Here is an 11,177-nt window from a genome sequence, read left to right on the forward strand (position 1 = left end):
CTTATTTTTTAGGTTTGTTTGCCTGTACTGAAAAAGAACCATTCAAACTGAATCTGAATCCCCACCAGAAGAAATGGCATGGACTTGTTGCCCCTTAATCTTTAATATGTCTCATTCTGTGGGGGGGAGCGGAACTCTGCAGATACTCAGGAGGAAATGTTCACTTTTATCCCAGGATAGTGTAGGTCCTGAGGCAGGAGAGAGGGCTGCAAGGGGGCACAATCTGGTTTTTAGCAACTTGGATTGAATTATATCATAATTCCTTGGGTGAGACCCAGCTTCAGGTGCCCTTTTTCCCTTGGAGCCAATGTGAGAGAGCAGCTTCAAATTTTAATACACATTATTGCTGAGTGCTGCCTTTTTTGAAGGAGGGCATGGCTGTCCATTTGGCTGGAGAATATGTAGTCTATCTATTTTTATCTGGGCCAACAGAAGGGTTTCTGGATAGCAAAACTGCAGAGCAAACAAGTTGCTGCAATTACGCAAGCAAGCCATGCAGAAAATCTTTTGACAATAATGCAAATTATAATTCTTTTGAATTTTCTTCAGCCAGATGGGACCTCTTAAACGAACATGGTCGAGATATGGAAGGTCGTATGAATGTGCGATGATGGTGAAATGGATGGAGTTGAGGAGACATATCAAGGGAATTTTCAAGAGCTTGAACACACCATGTGATGTTAAATGAAAGTCAAACTACAGTCCTGTATTCACTTATAGGTAATATTTATTCTCAGCTGTTTAGATTTTCACATAATGCACTATATAAAACAATGTGCTTGGATCTATCTATCTATCTATCTATCTATCTATCTATCTATCTATCTATCTATCTATCTATCTATCTATCTATCTATCTATCTATCTATCTATCTAATACATTAAGGGAAGTATTACAGGTTACATCACAGATTTGTGTGGGTTGCAGGCCCAAGAATAACGCATTAGCGCCCTCAAGTGGACAATCAATAAAACTACTCTAATCCATCAGTTTACTGCATATTATTGGCACCTGTAAGAATACTTTTGAGAGAATTTGACAAAAGATACTGGATCATCATACCTCAAGACTACACTAAATGTGTCACACTTCATCCTTTGGTAAACTTTGCATGTTGATCCTTAATATTTGCAACCCAACATGATTGAATAATAATCATCATCCTTTGGAATGTGAGCCTTTTTAAAAAATAAAGGAAAATCAGTCTTTGAGAATTGTATTATAAATAAGACACCCATTAATATGCAATATTACGGCACCAATATTGGTGATTGCTAGAAACTTGATTTGGTACACAGCATTCAGCAGATGTCAGAAATCAGAAATGCAAATATTCAACACTTATCAAGAGCAACTAATCAAGAACTGTTTATCACACAGGCATACATTAAAATCAGTATGCAAACATATTCTGTAGTTATCTATGGTAATATTTCTTTGTCCAAAGCTTTCAAGTGATGGCTATTGTATCAGAATTCAGATAAATTTAAAAATAAGGTTGTAAGATTAAAAAAAAAAAAGAGTGCTCGAACTTAAAGAAAAGATATCATAGTTTGAACTAGGTCTACTCAAAAAAGATTACAAAGACCTGACAATAGCTGCTATCATGGAATTAGTTTTATATGTTTTATTAAATTGTAGGCTGAGTTGTGTAATGAATGAAATAAAGAAGCAATTGAATTAGGGATTAGGGAGAGTCTTTCTCACCATGTGTCGGTTAGTGTCCAATTAGACCATTTATTTCAGCAGTAGGGTTTATACTGTGTTTCTCATTTCTCCATTGCTTCACAATGTCACATTTTATTGTTGATTGAAGGGAATAAAGAAATGCATAATTCTACAGTACATACGTAGGCTACCTAAATAATACAATTATTTATGATATATCTTTTCATTAAATTGTGCAAAATTGCGAGTTGCTTAATTTCCAATCATTTGTTAAACCTTTTTTTGTCCGTAGTAAAGCTCTTTTGCCACCGAAGATAAAATGGTTAATACACCTTTAAGGCCCCATTTCCCCGCACCACGCATGCGCAACATTAAATTTTGTGGCGGGGAATCAAAACGACAACAAACCTCCCAGTCAGAAAGTTGGAGCGATAATTTTCAGTTTAACTCGAAATAGGTTAAAAAAAAACTGAACTCGAAGATGGTTGAAGGTCCAGGCTGCACATTAAACGGAGAGAAAATCCGATCCAAAGTCCAGAAAGGACAGAAACTGAAAGAAATCAGAGGCAGTTTGACAACATCGTCCGTAAGTTACGTTATGTCACGATTTGTACTGCGAGTTGTCAAGCTAGCGTTAACCGGCTACATCTCACTGCGTGTTATGTCTCTTTTCTAGAAAAACAACCCCGGGGGACATGTCTTCCACAGTTTCTATGGTTGTCTGTACACCGGTGTAGAAACTCTGGGGAAGGAGCTCTTCATGTACTTCGGTCCAAGAGCGTTGAGGTAATGTAGACTGTACATAGCCACTTTCAGTCTCTACATTTCCAAGTAACTTTAGCCTAGTCAGTGCTAGCTGAGGTTTTGAGTGTACAGGTCTTGTGTCAAACTGTCACGCAGAATAGTGCTTTCCTGCCGTGAGAGTAATGTCTCCTGCAGCACCTTCCTCCGAGGCTGCTCGCAGGGAAACACACGTGACACAACACTGGTGTTACACTAAACTCTGTGACCCATCACATTATATGACCTGCTCCATCTTTCATTTTTGCCACCAAGATCTTTTAATTAGCCGTCCAAATACCATCTTTGCTGCCAAGTTTTGCAGTGCGGTTTAAAGTACTTCCTGGGTCACAGAAGTTAGTACACCACCTGTTATTAGTCAATTAAAAAATCATGAGAAAAATAATCAGTAGCTATTTTGATAACTGATAATTTTGTAAGCAAAAATAGTGAGTATTTTCTGACTCCAGCCTTACAAATTAGACGATTTCCTGCTTTTTATTTTATTGATTATTTTATTGTAAAGTAAATATTTTTGGGTGTTTAGACTTTTCTTAACAAAGTTACAAAGTGCTTAACAGAAAGAATTTAAAAAAAGCATTCAAAACAAACACATCATTATAGATGAACGATTAATTGAAACAATAACTAGCAAATTAATTCATAGTGAAAATAATCTTTAGTTGCACCTGTACTGCTAAAAGATTAATCTGCTCCACTTAACGTCTCATTGTTGCTTGTGCTGTTTGCTCTTAGAGGACCACAATGGAAATGTATTAATTTAATCTTTTAATGATTGTAATTAAGGGTGATTGACATGGATAAAATTCTCCACCATGGTAATTGTAAATGTATTTCACAAATTTGATATATATTGTGGTATATTACCTTTTTTCAGGAATTTTTTTTTAGAACCTGTTAATGAACAAACTTAGCAGACACTGTTGTCTGTTTTTGGCTAGTCCACTTAATCAAATACCAAATAAATCCAAATAATTCATCACATTGATATTAAAAATTAGTATTAAATTATGAGTATAACCATAATTCAGTCATGGATTTGCAACATGGGCTACATTAGTCTACATACCAAGAGATATCAAAGGGTTAGCTACCACTGTGTAAATGGTATCGTATAATCTTTAACAGTTGACAAATGTTTAGTCTTACACTGTGTACAGTTCATATTGTCATATCACCCATCCCCAATTTATAGTTGAGTTATAGTGTTACTTTAATAATCAAATAAAATCAATCAATCGTCAGTATTTATAGCTGAATAGATTTGGGAAAGCATGTACAATTTCCAGTGCCTTGCATGAGAGTACTTCAGTAGCACACATGGCTGTAGGTAGAGACACACAGCTGGATGGACCTCTTGATTTCTATTACACTGTGGAGTTTTCAACCATCAGGGCACCTTTCTGTCCTCTAGTTGTCAAGTCTTATATGGATTGAGACATGCTATCTTTAAAGTAAATGTGTCTCTTCTTTGTTTCTATCATGCTCACATCCTTTAGGGTCCACTTTGGTATGAATGGATCAATGCGTATAAACCCTGCTGAGAGGAAGGATAGGATGGGCACCATACCAGTGCTGGAAATACACCTGACTAACGACATTGTGTGCTTCTTTGACAGCACTGTGGAAATGAGGTAACGGGGACACCAGCCTAGATAGATTGAGGTGATAGAAGTTCACCTTGGGGTATGAGTCTCATACGGGGAGTATGTCCTACATTAGGCTGCGTCTGAAGACAGTGGCTATTGTTGCATGAAAAACGCTGCTGTTTGGCTCGACATTTGTCCTGTTCATTGACTGTAAGGTCCTGGTGTACTGTTCAGTAGCCAGACACACATTTATTTCTACTGTTTGAAAATGTCACCTATGCTGATCCATCTCATAACAAATAAACTCAAGCAGAGTATGTGAAAGAAACAATTTTCAAATGTGTAACCTCACAAGTGCACCAGTGACCTTGTGGCACACTTGCTGTAACAGCAGCCATATATTTTCAAGATTCTTCTTGTACTATAGAATTGTGTGCTTGCAGGTTGACAGAAGACTGTGAGCAGAGGATGAGGGCTATGGAGAGTCTGGATGTGTGCTCCCCTAAGTTCAGCTTCTCCCACTCTGAGGAGGCAGTGAGGAGCCAAAGTAGCAGGATGCTCTGTGACGTTCTCCTAGACCAGGCCGTCATGCCGGGAGTCGGCAACATCATTAAAAACGAAGTCCTGTTTGACTCGGGCCTCCATCCAGCCGTGAAGGTATGGAAAAGATGATGGATTGTGTTCAGCAGAGGAATGAAAAAAGAGGGTAAAAATGCAAGACATCTCTCACAGAAAAAGTTTAAGCCCTTGTATTATTGTGTCATGCATTGCAATGAGGAGGGTGAAAATAGGGAAAAGACAAACAAGCGCATTGCGGCATACATATGCCTTTCCCTCAGTGCAGTTTGGAAATGGAAATGGAATTTTTTTTGTCTATGAATGTGTATAGTCTTTATTGGGACTCAAATATGTTTTTCCCTCTGATTTATAACATATTTGTATTTTAAAGAAACAAATAAAATATTTTCCAGTCCTGATCTGGAAATCATATCACTTGAAAAGTGAAAGGTCCAATGCTTCACATTGCTCTTAGGGAATATTTTTTATTAAGCAAACAATAGAATAAAAGTGTGATTTTTAGAGTGACCTATCCACTGCAGGAGACACTTTGCAGCATGAATACTTCTATTACTCAACTATTACCAGGGGCTCTGCTCCCCTTAGAAAGTATTAGATGGGGTCTGGGGTACAAGAATATAGTACACTGGACCAAAACATCAATCTAGGACTTTTGGCCCCTTCTTCTTCTGGGACCACTGAATCTTTATGAGCTTCTCCTCCATTATAGAGCCCCCAGGTGTCCTGAAAGAGCTACAAGCAATGTTTTCTTTTTTTTTTGCATTGTCTGAGTCTAAGTCGGGTCCTTGTTGCCTGTCTTGGGAACACCTTATATGTAATTTTTCTGTGTTGCATCATTTTAAATCCAGTTTTTCCTTCATGTCTGGCTCTTTTATTGGTTATGTGCTTCAGTATTATTGATTTGCTGACTGTGAGGTGCTTTTCATCTCTGTTTTGAAATGAAGGACCATACAAATAAGACTTACTCACTCTCTGTGAACTGGAACTAACTGTGCTGCTTCACTCTCAGGTTCAGCAGCTGACAGACGAACAGATCCACCACATGGTGAAAATGACACGTGATTTTACTCTTCTGTTTTATAAGGTTAGATTTTTGTTCATCATTGGAAATACTTTTGATTAATTGAATATGTTGTATATGTGTATGTGTACTGTTTATTTAGATGTATAAACATTCACCTTTAGATAGGTAGCTGACACCTCATTCAGTATGACTCACAAGAATGGATTCATTTTAAATTCTGTATTGCTGAGGAAGGAGAGCAGAAGTCAGAGCGCCACTGTCTTGAGAATAGATAAAACAAATATTCCTTTTTCTCCATGCATAATAGACAAGTAAGAAAAACTTAATGTTTTCTCTTGTTCTCTTTATCCTCATCTTTCTATTCACTCTTGTCTGCCCTTCTTGTCTCTATCAGTGTCGCAAATCTGGCTCTCCCCTCTACAAACATTACAAAGTCTACAAGCGTTCCCAGTGCGGCCAGTGCTTTCATGTCATCACAGTCTGTCGTCTTGGAGACAACGGCAGGATGACTTACTTCTGTGAGCGCTGTCAGAAGGGAGATCCCAGCAGGGTTGACATCAGGTAGAAATTCTCATAGACCATAGGCACTTTGCCTGGAAAGATATTGTCTTGCGTTCTTGTAAGAATGGTTTCATAGAGGGTTGGTGTAGGTATTGTTCAAAAAGGGTGATACCAATAATGTTTAAGGTGGGAATAAAATAACACCTATTACAGTGCATGTTTGCAGCAACATGAATGCATATTTTATAGCAATAAGGATTTGTTAGACTACTAAACTGTTTGCTGGCTGTTTTAATGAACAATAAAATATGCTGAATTGCATTTTGTGAGTAGAAATGTGATAAAAGCCAAAATCCCTGTGTAACACTACAATTTCTAGGTTTTTATTTGAATTCTTAATACATTTTGTTGCTAACAATGTAATGCCACTATAATACAAAGCAACACAGTAAAGCTAGGTGTCATTATTCAAAACCTAGTCTATGTAGAAAGTTCTAAAGCGTGTAGATAATAACTTCAAATTTGGAGAGGCCATCTTTGCAGGCAGATGGGCTTGGCAGGGAGTGGGAAGTGTTACGGGGGGGAAATTAATGCGCATATAAGGCTGTGTTTGCCAGACAGGGCACAGGCTCAACACCTCCTGGGTTGTGTTTGAGCAAGGCTTTGCAAGGGGTTAGAGCCTAAAGCCCTTACAACACATTACTCAGCTGATAAAGCAATCTGTGAGGAAAGTTTTTCTTCCTCCCTCCTCGATGACTGTTGGCATTGCAGATTTACCGTCTTGTCAAACATAGTCGAGCTTCGTGTCAAAGCACTAACATGTGTCCTCGCAGCTATTATGTGAAACACATTGCCTTCCCACACATCTTCATCCTCTGCTTGAACTGTAAATGTTTGTCTAGTTTTCTTTTTGTCTCTATTTTCTATATTCATGTTACAATAATGGTTGTTTAATTTTATTCTATATTATTATAATTTTATCATGAAAAACAGGACACATGGGGAGAGAGGTAAGACATGCAACACAGTGGTTATGTGGTATGCGCCTTAACCATTAGGCTACAGAGGCACCCCAGTTATTCTATGACTATATGCATCACTCATTTTGCACTTGTAGTACCAAGGACTAATTGCTCATAATATAAGTAATCAAGGAAATGTATATATAGTGTATAGTGTGATGTATATTGTACATCATATATTCACAATTTCAATAATATTATTGTTATTATATATCAGATTATTAAAATATCCTACAATGCACATACACAAACACACTACCCACAACATACCCTACATAACATAATTTCGCCAGTTTATTAGGTACACCTAGACACCACTAATGCAGACTAATACAACAGTCCTGCAATAAATTCTCCCTTCATGATGGTTATGATCAGTTTTTGTTGAAACTGCTTCAAAGAGTTGTTGTATCGATTTTACAGTCATTTTCAAGGCTTTTATTGTGTTATCCTGAGAGGTGTTTTTTTTTTTGTATTTAGTCTACTCAGTGATTGACAAAATATTAGAAAGTGTAAAAATTGTTCATTTTGTCTACCCTCATGGATGGGTGTGTGTGTCTGTTTACACACAAAAGGATCCAGAGTTCTGTTTTAACACAGTAGAATGATTTCTGCTTCAGTGCATGTTTCATTTATTAGTAAGCCTGTTTTAGTAACAAGGGTTTATTAGAATCACCATTGTCGCTCCTGTGTTTTCTTTATCCAGTAAGCTCCCAGTCAGAAACCGTCTGACTAACTGGGTATACAATGACAGAACCAATGATAATGTGGCTAAGAAGGAGGAAGAGGACTGGGCCTGTCAGCTCTGTACGCTCATCAACCAGCCAGCAGCAAAAGCCTGTGATGCATGCCTCACTCCAAGACCTGAGGGTGAGTAAAATGTTTGGGCGTCACTGTCACTGAATTTAATGAGGCGACAGAACGTCCTTGTTAGCAAGAGATAAAATAATGGTTGCTATAGTTTGGCTGTTTAGCTGAATGATCCCATGTACTGCTTGCCATCGATGTTTAAGTACTTCTGAGCAAGGCACCAAACACCAAGCTGTTGAAGTGACACAGCAGTCAAGCACGCTGTTTTCTCTGTAGTTGTGTCTCTATGTTGCTGAACAAGTAATGAGCATGTCTGTCAACTGGCCATTTTTCTCTGACCATCTTTAGATACGTTATGACAGCAGTGAACGACTGTTTGAAAGAAATGTCTTTTGCTGTCTGTCTGTTGCAACTGCCAAACCACAGTTGGATGGTTCACTTTGTATTTTTTTCTATTCTATAGTTTTTTAGTTTCTTTTTAAGATCATGCTCCCACATTTCAAATTATATTTTTCAAATGGTAGCTGACTGAGCAGCTGAAAAGCTGTATGAGAATCACTTCAGACTACAGTTTGCCCGTGGTTCATTTGGTTATGCTGAGCTTCCCAACCATGGGTAAACTGCTGACTATCATATGTCAGCCTGTCATCTTGGCATTGATTCCTGCAGTTGGTTCAAATGTTCTCATTCCAGACAAACCACACTTTGGACAGGATACCAGAAACCTGCAATTCCAGGCATCTGGCTGCATTTAGAGTTCTTTTAAGAAGCATTTTATATTTTGTATTAATTAATTGATTAATTAATTAATTAATTAATTAATTGTAGTGATCTAAATGTTGATTAGTGTTTAAAAGCCACATCAAATCTCCTTTGATTCAGTTTTGTAAAACAATAAAACATGGAAACATCCAAGGGCGGTGAATACTTTTTATAGGGACTATACTTGTGTTTTTACAGAGTTGCTGTCAGCTGTTCAAAATAGGAGCAAATATGATTCAACTAGATCTCAATACATTTGTACAAGGTTCACCTGCATTTTTGAACTGACATGAGTGTGAGTGATTAATAACAATTGTTCCACTTTTAGATTAACTTTAACTTTTAAAAATGTGGAAATGAATAATGGACACTTGTTTCTCCAGGGAAAGTTTCTTTTTTCAGTAATACCCTGATTTGCATTTCTACGGTTATATATTAGTTGACCACTGTGCAGCTCCACTAAAACAGCTGGGGGTTAAGTGCCTTGCTCAAGGACAAATTAATGTCATCCAGGGACTGTAGTTCACCATTACTAAGTTTCAAAGTTTTATTAAATGGGGATACATTTCACAGTATTTTGCATAAGGGCATCATCAGCACAACGGATTGTGTGACTTTTTTTTTTTTTTGACTACACAGCGTAGCAGTCTACTGCTTACTGGTAAATTTTATGGCAAGCTAACCACTTAAAGCTAACAACAATCTGCATTTTACGAGAGCAGCCAGTTCATCTAAATAAGGTGCAGCTGCTGAACATGAAATGAGTCTCACTCTGGCTTCATCTTCACAGTCCACAAAGACGACATTAGCACTGAGGCATCACCGTTCACCACTGATTTGATTAAGTACCCTTGCACTGCTTTCAAGAAACCACAAGAGGAGCTCAAAGTCAACTGGAGGTCTGCCTTCGGGACTTCCACCCTTGTTTTCTCTGACTTGAGCAAGAAGCCAAAGCCTGTAAACTCCCCGCTCTCCCCAGCCGGCAGTCATTTGAATTCCTTGGCGGCAGAACAAGGTTTATATAAATACAGCGTCTGCCAAGGGACAACAAGCCCCAATTATGCCTCTGGTGGCTGGCAGAAGCAAAGTGCCGAGCTCTCCAATGGGGAATCACTGGCCTCCTACAGTCACCCATCCAAGAAAATGAGAATTGATCACAGTCCCTTTCCCAGTAACAATGCTCAAAATGGAACCCCCAACACCGGGTGAGTGAATCTCTTGTTTAGCTATTCATGAATAAGTTTATAATAAGAGAAGTTTTTTGCAACTTCAGGGAGATAAGTGGGATAAAAAAGCATCTTGCTGTGGAATTTTTAATGCAACATTGTTAAAAAAAAAAAGTTGAGATTGATAAATAGCTATGGTAGGATACCTTGCAAATACGATTGTTACTCACACATATCATCACACACAGTTGAGGAGTGGTCGTTTGCTCACTAATAAGGGCTGATGTGACAGGTATTCCTGTATTTTCTTTTCAGTTTATTTCAAGCTAATAAGACTGTTTCTTCACTTCTGTCAGTACCCACAGAATGGGAGCTACAAGCCGCGGCTCCTCTATATCTTCCAGTCCCAGTGCCCCTTGTTGTTCATCCCATAGTCGTCCAGCTGTCCTCAGAGTGGTCCATAAGGAGGGGGAGAATAAGGGACGACAGTTCTATGCCTGCTCGCTTCCCAGAGAGACCAAATGTAACTTCTTTGAGGTGAAAATGGAAAGCAACTTTTCTCTATTGCATTGTGTAGCCTGGAAAATAAATAACTTAAATAATTTCTAAGTATCTTCAGGTTTAGCTATAACACTCATACACACATTTGTTTGCATCCGATTCAAATGACTGAAATAAAACTTCACAGCTAACTCAGAGAAACCTTATTTTCTCTGTTGCAGTGGGCAGACTTGCACTTCCCTTCTTGTCACCATGGTAAACGCTGTTTAATGAGGACTGTTCTGAAACTAGGACCCAACAATGGCCGGAATTTCTACACCTGCAGCTTTCAAAAGGGTAAACAGTGTGATTTTTTTCAGTGGGCACAGAATGGACCAGGGGTATCCATCCTTCCTGGTTGTTAATGTGTTTTAGCAATACACTACTTGAAAAGCCAAAGCCTATGTGTTAATATAAATAAATTCATATAGAAAGAGACATGATAACTTCATCATTATATTTACACAGATATGTCTATCCTGAAAAATACATTTAATAGGGAATACCTATCAAACCTATGATCTTCAGATTATGCCCAATCACTTGTTTGTACAAAATTATTGTATCTGATTGTCTTTTTGCATTTAATTTGTACTATGTCCTGTCCATATCCATCTTTTAAAGATGTAAATTTCAAAGTTATCAAGAGAAAACTGTTATAAATCTAATAAAGAATCAAAACAAGCCAAAGCAGCAAAAATTGACAAATGCATT

General features: G+C 37.9%; 1 protein-coding gene across 1 annotated transcript; it reads left to right on the top strand.

Annotated features, from left to right (window-relative positions):
* The first annotated feature begins 1,966 nt into the window (after positions 1 to 1,966).
* Positions 1,967 to 11,176, top strand: neil3 (nei-like DNA glycosylase 3). Its single transcript, XM_056383546.1, has 10 exons — positions 1,967 to 2,255; positions 2,346 to 2,455; positions 3,970 to 4,104; positions 4,503 to 4,716; positions 5,648 to 5,722; positions 6,057 to 6,223; positions 7,892 to 8,055; positions 9,548 to 9,962; positions 10,280 to 10,460; positions 10,646 to 11,176. The coding sequence occupies exons 1-10, from the start codon at positions 2,151 to 2,153 to the stop codon at positions 10,826 to 10,828; spliced, it is 1,749 nt and encodes a 582-aa protein (XP_056239521.1). The 5' UTR covers positions 1,967 to 2,150; the 3' UTR covers positions 10,829 to 11,176.
* The last annotated feature ends 1 nt before the right edge of the window (position 11,177 follows it).

Source organism: Seriola aureovittata, chromosome 8 (genome assembly GCF_021018895.1).
Source record: "Seriola aureovittata isolate HTS-2021-v1 ecotype China chromosome 8, ASM2101889v1, whole genome shotgun sequence".
Taxonomy (NCBI): Eukaryota; Metazoa; Chordata; class Actinopteri; order Carangiformes; family Carangidae; genus Seriola; species Seriola aureovittata.